General features: G+C 45.2%; 1 protein-coding gene across 8 annotated transcripts in view; it reads left to right on the top strand.

Moving 5' to 3' along the window:
• Positions 1 to 1234: 1234 nt before the first annotated feature.
• Positions 1235 to 16049, top strand: part of CDC14B (cell division cycle 14B) — a gene marked incomplete at its 5' end in the record, with an annotated part of 89983 nt that continues 75168 nt past the window's right edge. For all 8 annotated transcript variants that reach the window (XM_014592028.2, XM_027775961.1, XM_027775867.1 and 5 more), the window contains 3 exon segments: positions 1235 to 1325; positions 1874 to 1949; positions 5586 to 5678. In XM_014592028.2, coding sequence (XP_014447514.1) covers positions 1235 to 1325; positions 1874 to 1949; positions 5586 to 5678 — 260 coding nt within the window.

Genomic DNA, 16049 nt, shown 5'->3' with positions numbered 1-16049 from the left:
CTGTGAGCCCCAGCGTCTGTGCTGGGGCGCTGCCTTTCAACTTGGGGGCCGGGACCCGTGCTGTCTCATGCGCGTGGGTGGCTCCTCACCGGGCGGCGGGCGGTGGCTGGTGTGGAGCGAACCTGTGCCTCTGTGCGCCGTGGTGTAGACACCTGGGCCTGGTGGGGTGAGCCTCGCCTCTGCACCCGGGAGCAAAATTCCAGGGCATTGGCCCTGGGGATCAAAGGGCGTCTGTGGTTGGAAAGGAGTATGCGCTGTCACCCGGTGGGTGGTTTGTGGTCGCAAGAAATGTTAGTTGAGAAGTTTACGAGGAAATAACGCGCAGCCGAGTTGCAGACTGAAACAGTGTTGAAACTGCCATCTGGGGCAAGCCTGCCGGCTGGCGTCCACACTCCCAGCTCATGGGCTGCTGCTGCGGAGTGTGCACATAGGAAGCCGCGCGTGAGTCCGCCACGTCTGAGAGTAAAGATCCCAGCGCTGCTGATACTACTGCTGTCAACTTCTGCAGGGCAGTTTTAGGTCCCACGTGTTGCGGGGGTGGAAGGACAGGGGCCCCCGACGCCACGCCTAACCTTCCTCGCTAAGAGTCACAGCGGCCTCACTGCATTTCTGCCTCCTCGTGCAGAAACCTCGCATTGCTTCTGTTGTAGGGGTAATTTGTCATCATTGTAAAAATACCAAAGTAGTGATTCCAAATCAAATAAAGTAGCGAGCCGAAGAACAGTTGGGTAAACATATGGTTTGTTCTGTTGTGTTCTATAGCCGTGAACGGCAGTTTTGATGTAGTATTCAAAGTGTTCTTTCTCTTAGGAAATGGTTTCTTCCTGAAACGAGTTTTTAGGATGTCTTGAAAGCATGATGAGAAGCACCTAGGAGCTTAATAGGAGATTGATGGATAGGCAGACATCTGCTGCCGTTTGCTGGAAGGTTCTAGTCCCGGGGGCACTGAAGTTCTATGAGCGGTTCCTTCAGAAACCAAACTATCATGACTCGAAAAGCCACTTTAACCACTGCTGTAGCTTAAAGGCAATTTCTCCCTTAGTATTTTTGCTTGTTTCTTATTACCTACTAAAACAGCCAGAATAGTTTGAAATAACTCCTTGCCATCCCTCCCCTCCTAAATATTCATGGAAAAAAATTAAAATTTAACTTCATCTAAAAAAAGTTGCATCATGATACACGAAACGTTTTTTAATAACCTGAAGAAAAGAACATTGCAATTTTTCCATTTCAGATCGCCTTTGTTTTGCCATTCTCTACAGCAGACCAAAGAGTGCATCAAATGTACATTATTTCTGCATAGATAATGAACTTGAATATGAGAAGTAAGTATCGTTTTCTAAAAGATCGCTAGTAACTTTTATTTTGAAGAATCTAAAGGTTTGTGTATAAGTAAGTTAACTTTGGAAAATGATATACTTGTGGATTGCTTGTTGCAGAATGCTTTTTTAAAACCTTTGGTAATAATATAGATCTGTAGGTGAAAACATTAAAATGGAAGAACTTTCCTAAACAGAAACACTTAGATTTTATATTGTAATAATTTATACAGTGAGATATAAACTTGTACAAGATTCTGCATTTTTGCCAGTGGGTAAACTATGTGGAAAACAGCCTTTTTAAGTTTAGAAGGTACTTTCATATTTATTGAGGTTATATTGAGGCAAGGTAGCACTTGTGGCGTTTTTTTAATAGGCCTTGCTTATCAGAGTATTTCTTTCATTAGTAAGGCAGTACTATTGCATTGCAAGGGCCGTAGTAATGTGGTGTATGTACGCTTTCTTGTCTACATTTGCTTTTGTTACCCTCCCCCAGAAGCATCGGTATTCAGAGCATCGAGAATGTTACACATTTTTGTTTTTCATTTTTAAAGCTTCTACGCAGATTTTGGACCACTTAATTTGGCAATGGTTTACAGATACTGTTGCAAGATAAATAAGAAATTAAAGGTAAAGTCTTTCTAAGTTAAGATTTGATTTCAGTAATCATTGTTATCTTGATCTTGGGGGAAAACAAAACAGTTTTTGAAAAGAAAGTGCTATGGGGCCAGCAGATGGCATAGTGGCTGAGGCACTGGACTCCCACGTGGCTGACTGGGGTTCAAGCTCCGGACTGGTGACCTGAAAATCCCGCCAGGTGTCTGCGCATGCGTGTCCAGGAGAGGAGCATGAAGGAGAAGAGATCGCAGTTTGGCTGTCTTCCCCCTCTTCCCCCGGGGTGGGAGGGGTGAATGGGTCATTTCTCACTTTCCCTCTGTCTCCAGGGAGCACACACTCAGCCTGGGGCAAAAAAAGAAAAGAAAAGAAAAGAAAAGAAAAAGAATATGCCATGTTTTTTTACTGCTGTACTGGTTGGGACATACACGTGTTCTTTTTGTCTTAGGAAGTCTAGTGTCTGTATTTGTTTTCTAGAGTTTTGCTTGCACAATTGAAGTTTGGGTCATTTAGTCTGGTTTGAACTAATGATGCTCAAATACTTGAAAAGCCAGAGTGGACATCGGTTCGTTAAGTGAACCTCATACCGTCCGACCTAATGGAACCATCGCGCTTTCTGCCTCCATTGTGATGGGGCGTGCTCGCCAAGTAACAGGAGAACGGACTAGGCTCTCTCTCTGCTTGGGAACCCCATGGTATTGTACTAGCCGAGCTGCTTCACCGTGACCTCTTACACTGAGGAGGAAGAACCCTGAGCAGCCGGTCATGAGCCTTGAGGCAGGATCCCTGAAACTTACAAAAGTTTGCTTTCTGTTAGTTTGAATGGAGACCCTGTTCATTTATTTAAAACTTTGAGGGACCAGCAGTTAGCGTAATGGCTATGTCGCTGGACTCCCACGTAGTCGACTGCGGTTCGCGTCCTGGACCCAGTGGCTTAAAACTCATGCCGGGTGAGTGTGCATGCGTGCCCAAGATCCCGAAAGGAGAACAAAGGAGAAGGGATTGCGGCGTGGCCATCCCCCCTGGGGGGTGATTCCTCTTTTTCTCTCTGTCTCTCTCTGTCTGTCTGGCAAGCGCACGCACCCTATAGCAAAAACCTATAAAAAAAAAAAAAAAAAAGAGAGAGATAAATAAACTATTAAGAAATGAAGCAAGATCTGGAGCCAGGAGGTGGCATGGTGGTTAAGGTGCTGGACTCGCACGTAGCTGACCACAGTTTGCATCCTAGACCTGGCAGCTTGAAGCACACAAGGCTTGTGTGCATGCATGCCCCAGATCCCAAGAGAAGGTAGCATGGCCTTCCCCCTGGGGGTAATTTCTCGCTTTCTCTCTCTCTGTCTCTCTGATGAGTACATGTGCCCTGTAGCAAAAATCTCTCTAAATAATAATAATAAATAATTAAACAAGAACAATGAAAGAAAAATAAATTACAGGACAATCTATTCATGAGCATAGATATAAAAAGTACCCCTACGTAGGACCAGGAGAAAGAAAACTTTGAATTGTCGGGTATGTACAAGAAATTTTTATGTACTGCTTGCTAGCAATTCCAAAATATTCACTCTAAATTCTAATGTAGAAAATACTGCAGTCTGGGCCAGTCCTATTTTTTCATTGCTAGTGGGCACTTGCCAGGGGGAGCAGGAACCGCCAGTGTGGCGTGGTCACGTTGCCGTCCTTTTCCCCCCATTTCTTCTTCCGGGGAGGATTGTGGGTATGTGCGTGCACACACATCTGCTATATTTTTCCAGCCTTGGGCTGTCGGGATTCAAACCATGGTTGGCTGTGTGGGCTCTGACTCCCTTTACATGGGGCTAAACTGCTACACTATAGGGCCGGCCCACAGTCATTTTTAAAAACAACTTTATTCATTTGATTATCTATCAAACTGCTCCACGAAATACATACAGTTTATTTTTAATTAAAATATTCATTTAATTAGAATGTTATAGGCAAGTAATGCAGATTGTTTTCCCTGAGAGCATCAAAACCACACTCACTACAACTTCGTGTAGACGGAGACCCATTCTTCTTTCTGGGCTCCCTTAGATAGGAGTATGAACATTTATGGCCTGTGTATTTGTCCCCTCCCCCCCCCTTTTTTTTTCCAGTTGCCAGTGGCAGGTCTTTTGTTCCATACAGGGCCAGGGAGCTAAAATAATACCCTCTCCCTCCCACTTTTGTTCCTTTGCTTTAATTTTGGAAGATGTTTTTTCCCCTTCTTACTCAGCTGTCTGAGGACTTTTATCTTTTGGGTCAACCCAAAATATATCAGTCCCTCGTGTGTGTGTGTGTGTGTGTGTGTGTGTGTGTTTCCTTTTAATCATTTACAAGAACAAGATGTAGATTGTTGACCACCCACCCTGACTGAACTTCCTGCCTCTTTAATAGTGAAAACTCTACTGACAGTAGCTGGGATGGAGACTCTCTTGTTCTTGTGTTGGTAGGATTTCATTTTTGTTTTTAATCAGCTTGGATCTCTTAGCCCAGAGAAGGAGCTAAAAGAAAAGATGTATACATTCATCATTGGGGTATTAGAATGCTGGAACACTGAAACACTGGCTTCCGGAAGCTTATTGAATGGAACTTACTGAATATAGGATGTTCCTTCACCTTTCTTGAATTTATTTGTACTCATATTCGTCAGAAATAGCTAGGAAGTGCCAACTATTCATGTGTTCCTTTTATCCTTAAATTCTGTGTTCTTTTTATTTTTATCTTTTTTTTTTCTGTTTAATTGCTAGAGGGCATGGTTTACTTGTCAGAGGGGGGAGCGAGAATGCAACCCCAGTGGGGGGGAGCTCAGACCACAGTCCCTTCTCCTCCTCCGTGTCTCCATCCTGTTGGAATTTTGAGTATGCACGCACATGCACCTGGTGTGTATTTCATGTCGCTGGGGCGGAACTTGAACCATGGTCAGTCATGTGATATCCAGCTCTCTTTACTACCAGGCTATGGGGTAATCCTATTCCTTCCTTCCTTCCTTCCTTCCTTCCTTCCTTCCTTCCTTCCTTCCTTCCTTCTCCTTCCTCCCTCCCTTTCTCTCTCTCCCTCTCTCTCTCTCTCTCTTTCTTTCTTTTTCTCTTTAACCTTTTTTTGAAGTATAATATAGGCCCTGAATTATTTTCAGAGTTGAGTGTATAGCTCAGGATTTTCACAAATGGGACACAGTAAAACAGTAGGGGAAGAAACAGCCTATCCCTTCACCTTTTCCAGCTTCTTATGTATTCTTTCAGAGGTGGTGTATGCCTTAGACATAGCAAGGGACCTTCAGAAAATGTGTGGAGATACATGCTATGAAAAAACTATATGGATTTCAGAGGTTTCTTGGTTTCTTTCCCCACCAAAATAAACCTGTACTTTAATTCCATTTTTCCACAAGTTTTTTTTTTTGGGGGGGGGGAGTTCCCAAGTATCGCTTCATGTCCCCTCCTCTCTTCTTTAGTTGTATGTTCATTCTAACCCCAGAATATGTCTTTTGTGGGAAGGTACCTGGTATTTTGGGGTGTCAGCTTAAATCTTTTCCAAGGTCTTATTAGTGTGTGAATGCTTCTATGTTGAGACATTTGGAATTGATCTTCCTCACATAATAAAAGCTTAGAAAATTCGAAATTCCAAAGAAGGTACTAACCGTTATTTATTTTTGTTCAGTCCATTACAATGTTAAGGAAGAAAATTATTCACTTTACTGGCTCTGATCAGAGAAAACAAGCGAACGCTGCGTTCCTGGTGGGCTGTTACATGGTAAGTGGCCGGCAGCTTTCCTCCTGGGCTGGTGACGGCATCTTAGCAAAAGCCTATTTCACTTTTTAAACATGGACAATTAGGGGATGGCAGGGGCGGCGTGGTGGTTAAGGGCATTGGACTCCCACATGGCCGACACGGTTCAAGTCCTGGACCTGGCGACCTGCTTTCTCTCTGTCTCTCTCTCCCTCTCCCTTTCCCTCTCTCTTGTCAACTTCAAATAAACAAACAAAGTCAAGTAAAATAACTTAAGGAAAAAAAGGGACAGTTTACCAGTTGTAGAGAAAAACAGTCCTGTTTGCCCCAGTGGATTTTGAGTACATCAGTTATCAAAATTGTCGTGTTCAACAAGAATAGGTGGAGTCTAGAGAGATGAAGGTGTCAGGTGGGCCAGTTGGTCTCATTGCTTGGCCATCACTAGGGAGAGGGATCCCGTAGGTTAGAGTACATCGTGACAGCTGTATAGAGAAAAGGATACATCCAGAATTCTTGGGGTTCGTGAAGCATTTGAGGGAGCCCTCGGGAAACAGCCTGTAGTGTAATAGGAGCAATGCCAACCCTTGCTTGGGGAGTTGCCTCCACACTGTCCTGAGAAACTCTGGCTGGCAGGCAGTGAGTTCATCATATATGGTTCCCCGAGCAGAGCTCACGAAGCTGAAACTGGCGTGCGGCCTGGCCTGCTTCTGGTCACTTACCTGTCTCTGGTCCTTCACGTGGTCTCCAAGATGATAGAGTTCTGAGGGTCCAGGCCTGGTTACGTCAGTGGCATGAAGAGCCCTCCAGAGATGGTGTTGGGCATGATGGGAATTCAGGGTTCTCTCTCTCTCTTTTTTAAATATATCTTTTATTTAACTTTATTTATTTTAATTTGAGTAAGAGGGACAGAGAAAGCAAGCCACCAGGTCGGGACTTGAACTGCTGTCGGCTATGTGAGAGTTCAGTATCCTTAACCACCACACCACCTGCCAGCCCCAGAGTTCTCTTAAAAACAACATTTTGGCCAGCAAGTGTCACGGTGGTTAAGGTTTGGGTGGTTAATGGCCAGCTCCACGGGTTCTAGTCCTGGACCTGGTGGCCTGAAAAACACACCAGGTGGGCTACCTATGTGTACATGCCCAAAATCCCAAGGAGAGACTGAAGGAATTAGGGCATGGCCATCCCCCAGGGGGTGATTTCTCACTCCCCACTTCCCGGGAGAATGCACATTCCCTATGGCAAAAAATATTTAAAAACAAAGCAAAACAAAAAGTACAAAACACTTGGGGCCAGGCCAGCAGGTGTCACAGAGGTTAAGGTGTTGGATCCCACCTGGCTGACTTCACAGCTTGAGTCCTGGATCCTGTGACCAGAAACAAAAACACCTGGTGTGTATGTGTGCATGCCCAAAAATGCTGAGAGGAGATTGGAGGAGAAGGGATTGCCATGTGGCCTTCCCTCTGGGGGAGGAGGGGTGACTTCTCACTTTCCCCCTCTGAAGAGAGTACATATTTTGAGGCAAAAATCTTCAGCAACAATAATAACAAAATAGAACACTTGATCATTTTTAGAAATAAATCATTCTTATAAAATGTTATCACTTGTTGGTTTTGTTTTTTTTTTCTTTTTTTGGAGAGGTTTTTGCTATAGGGCGCATGCGCTCGCCAGACAGACAGAGAGAGACATGGAGACAGAAAGCGAGAAATCACCTCCCAGGGGGGATGGTCATGTCGCAATCCCTTCTCCTCCACTCTCCTCTTGGGATCTTGGGCACGCACGCACATGCGCCCAGCATGAGTTCTAAGCCACCGGGTCCGGGATACGAACCGCGGTCGACTACATGGGAGTCCAGCGACATAGCCATTACGCTAACTGCTGGTTCCCATCACTGTTGGTTTTTAACAGCTTGTGGGAAAAAAAAAAAAAAAAAAAAAAAAAACCTTGGCATATTTGCTGAAAGTTGATTGACTGGCTTATTCCCAGCTTGGTGCTGGCCTTCGGATGTCATTTATGGTCGTATTTTGTCATACGAGAGTGTCTGTTTCTACAGATCGTGCATTTTTGTTCAGAACTCTTTCCAGGATTTCGCTCTTTCAGGTTAGTTCTGATTAGATTGGTTAGGAAGTTGCCAGCCAAGCTAATTTGGAAATTTCCTCAAGTTCATTACTCTGCTCAGTTACAGCCAACTTGGCGGGAGGAGTACAGCTCTTGGCTGTGACAGGAGCCTTTGCAGCCATGACTGACTGGCAAGAGGAAGAGTTTGGAGCTGTAATGATGCTAGACACAGCAGGACCGGAAAATCTCTCTACGAAAAGGAGATGTGGGCTGGCCTCCTAACCTAGCGGTTAAAGGAGTCAGATCCCACATGGCCAACTGTGGTTTGGATTCTGGCGCCAGTGGCTTGAAAAACATGTTGACTATGTGTGCGTACATTCCCAAATCCCAGCAGGATGGCGAAATGGAGAAGGGGGCGTGGGGTGGTGGCCGTTCCCCATTAGGGGTGCTTTCTCTCTCTCGCTGGCATTTAAAAAGAAAAGGAAGGGAAGGAAAAAGGAGCCAGCAGATGGCATAGAGGTTAAGGTGGCTGGATCTCATATGGCTGGCTGTGCAGTTTGAGCATGGACTCAGCTGCTTGAAAAACACGCCAGGTGCATGTGTGCATGCCCAAAATCCTGAGGGGAGAAAGGAGGAGGGGAATTGCGGCATGGCCATCCCTGGGGTGGGAGGGTTGTGAATTCTCACTTCCTCTCTTCTCTCTCTGTTCTTTCTCTGTTGAGTGCTTGTACCCTATGGCAAATAACTTGAAAAAAAGAAAAAAGCACCAAAGAAAAGGGAAATGTAATGCCCACTGCAGAGGCACAGTGGCAGCGCAGTGCTCCTCCGTGCTCGGCCGTAGGGGCAGGTGCTGGACTTGGGCCCACTCCGCCGTGTTCTTGGGATCCCACTCGGATGAGGCTGGGAGTGGATTGCAGTATAGAGACACGTTGGGGTGTGCTTCTCTCTCTCTCTCTGGTTCTCTTTCTTGTGGGGTAATTTTTTTAAATAATTAATAATAAGAAAGGAATGTCATGTAAAATATGGACACCTCAGAAGATGAAACGTCAGAGTAAAGAAGTGAAGCTTTGCTCTGACTGCAGTCTGGTTGACCTATAGCTTTATAGCCTTTCTGGTGTCACTGAGGAATTTTGGAGATTGGAAGGCTTCTCAGCGATTGACTTGGCGTGGTAATGTTAACAAAAAAAGTTGAAAGAACTGTTAAAAAAATATTCCATTTGGCCTCTGCTTATCTTTATCAGTCCCTTTCTGGGTTCATGAAAGGATTTATTTTCCTTTCCTCTTTGTGAACACAAAAGGACTTTGTATAGGGTGAGGAGAGGGCATAAGATAATTCTTTTTTTTTTTTTAAAGAATTATTTTATTCAGGAACCAGCAATTAGTGTAATGGCTGTGTCGCTGGACTCCCACGTAGTTGACCGCGGTTCGCGTCCCAGACCCGGTGGCTTAAAACTCAACGCCGGGTGCGTGTGCGTGCGTGCCCAAGATCCCGAGAGGAGAATGGAAGAGAAGGGATTGCGGCGTGACCATCCCCCCTGGGGGGGTGATTTCTCACTTTCTGTCTCTATGTCTCTCTCTGTCTGGCGAGTGCACGCGCCCTATAGCAAAAACCTCTCCAAAAAAAAAAAAAGAATATTTTTTTTTAGCTTGATTTATTTATTTTCATTTGACCAGGGAGGGGCAGAGAGAGAGAGAGAGAGAGAGAGAGAGAGAGAGAGAGAGAGAAAGTGAGAAAGCAAGCCTCCAGGTCCTGGACTCGAACCATAGTTGGCCATGTGAGAGTCCAGTGCCCTTAACCACCACACCATCTGCTGGTCCCGGTATAAGATAATTCTTTGGGGTGTGGGAACAAAGTGTTAGTACTTCGGGTTATTTTTTATCTTAGAAAAGGTGAGGCTTCACACATCCGTAAGCCGTGGGTCGACAGTCCTGTCATTGGGTTAGTCCTACGCAAGTCGGTCAGGCAGTGATAGGCGCTGTCCTGGGTGTTAGAAGTAGCGAGGCGAGCTGGCTGGCTGTTCCGATATCAGCAGTGTGTGTGTTTCAGAACTGTGCTGTATGTGACCTGGTAGATGGATGTCCCAGCTCAACTGTCTGAATGGTGGACCCTTTGCTGACAGATTTGAGTAATACTGAAAGTCGTTGGCACCCTATAAAGGAGCTAAAGAATGTAAAAGATGACTGAGCTTTCTCTTGTAAGAAGCTAAGTGTGTCACACTGTTTTGAGAGATGCTGAGTTTGCCGCATTGTTCTCCATTCTCTATTTCCTGTCGGTCTCGGGACTTTACATGTAGCCTACAACTCACAGGAGAAGCAGAGGATGGAGAGACACATTGAAAAACAAGGAGGAAGAAATAGAGGTATTAAAAAGGTGAAACATTCCACAAGACACCAGGGCTGGTCTTCTCATAAATCTGTGTTATCCTGGGGACCAGCAGGTGGCGGGGTGGTTAAGGTGCTAGACACTCCCACATGGCTGAGCACAGTTCAAGTCTCGGACCTGATGGCTTGCTTTCTCGCTTTCTCTCTCTGGCTGATCATACTAGAAAATAATAATAACAAATAAAGTTAAATAAAATAATTCTTTAAAAAAGAATCTGTGTTATTCAGAAGAATCAGTCATGCATGGCAATGTTGGTGTTCCGTTGCATATTGCATCACATCAGAAAACTCACGACCTTCATTACCATGATGCCGAAACTGACCTCCGGATTTGGTGCTGACAGCCAGCGCCTGCAGTGTGGGTGTTCTCCTTATGACTTCAGTGTTCTGTGTGGGGGTACTTCATTTGCGTGTTCAGTTCTCTAGCAACCATTCATTGAGTGTTTTCCACAATTAATAATACTTGCCTCAATTCGTTTTATTAGATATTTGGTATGGTATTTTTCTTTTTTTGTAGAGGTGTTTTTTTTTGCTATAGGGCACGTGCGCTCACCAGAAAGAGAGAGACAGAAAGACAGAAAGCAAGAAATCACCCCCTGGGGGGATGGCCAGACCACAATCCCTTCTCCTCCATTCTCCTCTTGGGATCTTGGGCATGCATGCACACGTGCCCGGTGTGAGTTCAAGTCACAGAGGCCTAGACTCAAACCACGGTCGACTACTTGGGAGTCCAGCGACATAGCCATTACGCCAACTGCTGATCCTGGTATGGTATTTTTCTAATGATTTCATTCATCCTGAATTTATTAGTTGGCTTTTTTTTTTTTTTTTTTTTAATAACAGTTAACGTTTCCCTCTAGTTCTTTTGTTACCCTAAAACCACATTTCTTGATGAGAAGGTAGAAGGGTAATTTCCCTGGGTCAGCAGAGATTGAGGCTGCTGATTCCACATGCCCAGCTTTGCAGTTGGCATCCCGGACCGGACCAGACCGGCAGCTTGAGAAACATGCCAGGCAAGTATGCGTGCGTGCCCCAAATCCCAGGAGGAGACGAGGACTGCCCCTCCCCCCCAGGGGCTGCTTTCTTCCTTTTCTTTTCTTCTCTTTAGCTTTCTCTGTTCCTCTCCAGCAAGCACATGTGCCCTATAGCAAAACTTTAAAAAAGAGAGAGAGAACGTGGTTATTTTCCTTTAATTACAGTTTTCAAAGTAAAGTGTTGTTTTAATAGTCACAAAAGAATTTTTGTAGTCAGTTTAAAGATTATCCAAACACAGAGGTTCAGTAGATTTCTAATTCATTTCCTAAACATTTTTTTTAAATGTGCAGCAATTTCCCATTAGTTTCTAACGTCTCATTAGCATTTGAGAAGTTAGAAATTGACTGACTAAATGTGTACCATTTAGTGAGCTCTTAAAAATTAACATCACCATCATCATCGGGTAAGCTCAGCCAATGATACACTTCTATATTTGTATTTACATATCTTGATAAAGTATCTTTCTTTTTTTGTAATGTGCTATAGAGTGTGTGGGCTCACTAGAGAGAGCTAGAGAGAGGGAAAATGAGAAAGCATCCTCCTGGGGGGGTGGCCATGCAGCAGTCTCCTCTCTTGCACGGTCCTCTGCATTGCTGGGATGCACGTACAGGCCCTGGCACCTTTCCCAAACCGCTGGGTCTGGGACTTGAACCGTGCAGTTGGCCATGCTGTATCCAGCTGCCCCAGCCACGACACCACTGGCTGGCCCTGCAACACCTTTTCATTTTCTGGTTATAGCGCAGAGTCAGGAACTGGAATAACCTAGGAGGTGTAGCCGTATTGTGGTGGGCCGCCGTGCTAGAAGCCACACGGCTGACCACAGGTCAGCTTGAAAATACACCAAGTATGTGTATGGGGGCATCCAAGATCCTGAGGAGCCAGAGAACTGGGGAGAGAAAACCGAGGTATGATAAGAATCTGTCGAAGATTTTTTCTCTCTCTGCCTCTTGTACATTCTCTATCTTTAATTTTTTTTTTTCTTTTTCTTTTTTAAAAGATTTTTGCTGTAGGATGCAAATAACAGGCAGAGAGAGGGAAAGTGAGAAATCCCTCCCTCCCCAGAGGGGATGGCCACACGGCAATCCCTTCTTTTCCAGTTACTCTCAGGAGTTTGGGCACGTACACACATGCAACCAGTGTGATTTTGAAGCCGCCCGAATAGCAGAGTCAGCTATGTGGGGTCAGCACCTTAACCACCATACCATTTGCTTCCTCCTCCATTACTTGAAGAAAAAAAAAAGAAAGAAAAAATAATTTAAAAAATGGAATAACAGCCACCATACTTGCTTTTTTGTGTGTGTTTTTGTTTTTTTTTTACCTTTCTGGAGATTTTTGCCATAGAGTGTGTGTGTTTGCCAGAAAAGACAGAGACAGAGAAATAGACACTGTGAGAGGGAAAGTGAGAAATCACTTCCCAGGAGGGATGGCCATGCCACAGACCCTTCTTTATTCTCTTCCTGGGATCTTGGCCACACATGCACATGCGCCCAGTGCTTTTCAAGCCACTGGATCCAGGACTCCAACCGCGGTAGGCCATGTGGGAGTCCAGCTACATAACCACTACACCATTTATGGTCCCCATAGCCATGCTTTGAGATCCAGAGGTTGTTTTTTTTTTTTTTTTTTTTTTTTTTTTTTAAATGAAGCATATTGGGCCAGCAGGTAGCAGGATAGTTAAGGTGCTGGATTCCACATGGCCGACTCTGTGGTTCAAATCCTCTTTCTGGTGGCTTGAAAATCACGCCAGGCACATGTGTGTGTGTGTGTGTGTGTGTGTGTGTGTGTGTATGTGTCCAAAATCTGAGAGAAGAGACTGTGGTGTGGCCATCCCGACCTGAGGAGTAATTTCTCACTTTCCCTCTCTGTTTCTCTCTAATGAGTACAGGTGCCCTGTGGTAAAAATCTAAAAAATAAAAAGAAATATAAAACATTGAAGCCTGTCGATCACCTTCACTTAGTTTTAAAGTACAATCGCAATATATAATGATTGTGTGGGGTTTTAATTGTTCATACTCACACTAGGGTGCATGCACGCCCGTGAAGGCTCATGGGGAGCAAGAGCAGCACCCTCCAGGGAGCTCTGTCATGACAGGATCCCGCCCCCTGGGCCTCCCGTGTGCTCTCTGGCAGGGCCCTGGGCACCTGTGTGCACCTGCTGTGTTTTCAGGCCCACTGTGCCTCGGGCTTGAACGGTGACTGACCTGGTTTCCTGCTCTGCAGCTCAGTGCGTTATTGTGTCCTAGAGGCGGGGTCTAATAGTTTAGTTTAAAAAGAATTGTCACTTTATCTTTAAAAAAGATACATGTGTGCTTTACGATGGAGGTTGTTAGTACTGTCGTAGATACAAAGATTCATAATTTCTAATTGTAAAATAATGACTTGGAAGAAGTTGTTGTATACTCAGTGGAATTAGGGGGTTTAGGTTCAGACTAAACTGGCTTTTAATGTCATTTTAGGTCGTATCTGGTACAACGTAAACATTTGCTAAATGTCATTCTCTTTCCATTTTTCTCGTTATGACTACCTTTCCTTTCTTATATCTTAGATTTTCGTTTGTTTGTTTGTTAAGGTTTTTGCGATAGGGTGCTCTTATGCTTGCCAGAGTGAGGCAGAGAAGCAAAGTGAGAAATCTTCCCCCAAGGGAGATGGCCACCCCACTGTCCCCTTTTTCCATTCTCCTCTCGGGATTTTAGGCACTCACGCACACGGGCCCAGCGTGATTTTCAAGCCACCAGCTCCGGAACTTGAACTGCAGTTGGCTAGGTGGGAATCCAGCACTTAACCACTATGCCACCTGCTTGCCCCTTACATTTGCTTTTTAAATTAAAGAACAGTGGTTACCAGTCTGTCTTTCTGGTTATCAACTTTGGCTACATCTTACTCAGCTATAGCTTTTCTATTTTTCTTGGAGCTTTTTCATAGGTTAAATGTGCTTTCAAGGCCTAGCCTGGGAAGTTAACCATCATTTCTTACATTTTTGTGTGTTTAAAATAAACTACTCAGCATACTGTTGACTTGTGGCCTGCAAATCTGCTTCCTCTCGTGTTTAATAGGGTCACTTTAGTACATTTAATTATGGAAACATGTAGGTCCCGGATTAAAATTTATCACCCTATTGTATTCATTTTTATTTTAAAGTAGTTTTTGTAGCCTTCAGGATGGCTTACCTTGTAAACATTTATACCGAAAATTGTGATATTAATTCAGTTTTAGAAAGATTCACTTCAGCAAGCTGTGTAATATCTTAAATTGCATTGCCTCAACAGTTGCGGTCAGAGCTCAGGGACTTTGTTGTTTCGGAGTGGGCTTTTCAAGCTGTGGTCCACTTTTTTCTTTCTTTCTTTGCCATTCAGTCACTGCGTATCATTACAGCATACCAAATTAATTTTCCCATCTTGAATACATACTCCGTTGGGTCAGTCAAAGTTATCACAGTACATATTATCATCAGCAGATCATTTTTCATTTTGGTGCCCCTTAGATGTTTTGCTTCTTTCTTTTATGGTCCACTTTTTCCACACAACTTAATTATCTTGGACTTGAGTAGTCAGTGCCGGGTTAAGGTGGCTGCAGGGAAATGGGATCAGGCTGGAGGCGGAGACAGCGGAGCAGAAGGTCTGGAAGCCGTGGGTGAGAATCCAGGTCAGCACACAGCTGGGCAGACGGGGCAACAGGGAGCAGAAGATGGAAGCAGGTGAATGGCTGGAGTCCCGAGCAGATGCCCCTCCTGGGTGTCTGGAAAGCAGGACACACAGCAGCCCTGATGCTGTAGCAGCAGCCAGATCCACAGCAGGAGCAGGCGCTGCCGTGGAAAGGGCTGTGGGAGGCACCGGCTGCACTGGTCCCAGCTGCCACAGGGGGGCTCCCTTGCCCCTGTGAGCCCCACTCCCAGCATTCCGGCCGCCCAGGGCATGGCTGTGTGGCATTTACTTGGGGAGAAAGCGAAAAGAAATGCCGTTTGACCATGGATGATCCTTGATTCAGGTCTGTTATGCTTTTGGGAATTATGGATCCCAGTCTCATTCCAGGCCTTGTCAGCTGCAGGTGAGACCCGAGCAGTAGGCTCTCCTCCGTCAGGAGCAAGCAGCGAGAGCTTGGATAGGTGGGCGTGTCACAGTTGGGAGAGCAGGAGCCTGCCAGTGTGAAGTAACACAGATATTGATGCGTAATTGCTCTTCCTCCCAGTGTTTAAAATTAGATTCTGGGGCCAGCAGATGGCACAGTGGTTACATCACTGGACTCCCACATGGCCGACTGTGGTTCAGATCATGTACTATAGATGCTATAGTACAGTGCTATAGACTCATGCAGGGCACATGCGCACGTGTGCCCAAGATCGCAGGAGAACAGAGAAGAGCTTGCAGGGGGTGATTTCTTGCTTTCTGTCTCTCTGAGGAGCGCATGTGCGCTATAGCAAAACAAAACAAAACATAAAACCCCTCCTCTTCACCCCCCAAAATTAGATTTTTATCTTTTTTTTTTTTTTCCCCAGAGTTTTTGCCATAGGGTACGTGTGCTTGCTATAGAGGAGAGACAGAGAAATACCGCGAGAGGGAAAGTGAGAAATCACCCTCCTGGGCCCGTAGTCCTTTCTCTTCCATTCTACTCTTTGGAATGGGTGCACACACGCACATGCACTTGGTGTGGTTTCCAAGCCACAAGGCCTGGGGCTCAGCAAGCCACAGTCATCCAGGTGGGAATCCAGCATCTTAACCACCACACTCCCTGTGGGCCTCCATCTGATTATTTTAAAAGTGACTTAGGGGTCTAGCAGGTGGCATGGTGGTTAAAGCACTGAACTCCCACATGGCTGAGCATGGTTTGAGTCCTGAACCTTGAAGCTGGCTTTCTTACTTTCCCTCTCTCTCTTTCTCTGTCTCTCTCTCTGGTGAGCGCATGTGCCCTATAGCAGATTAGAAAGTA

The sequence above is a fragment of the Tupaia chinensis genome, unplaced genomic scaffold (genome assembly GCF_000334495.1).
Source record: "Tupaia chinensis unplaced genomic scaffold, TupChi_1.0 Scaffold000007_1, whole genome shotgun sequence".
NCBI lineage: Eukaryota > Metazoa > Chordata > Mammalia > Scandentia > Tupaiidae > Tupaia > Tupaia belangeri.
This window is presented reverse-complemented; position numbering and strand designations above follow the sequence as displayed.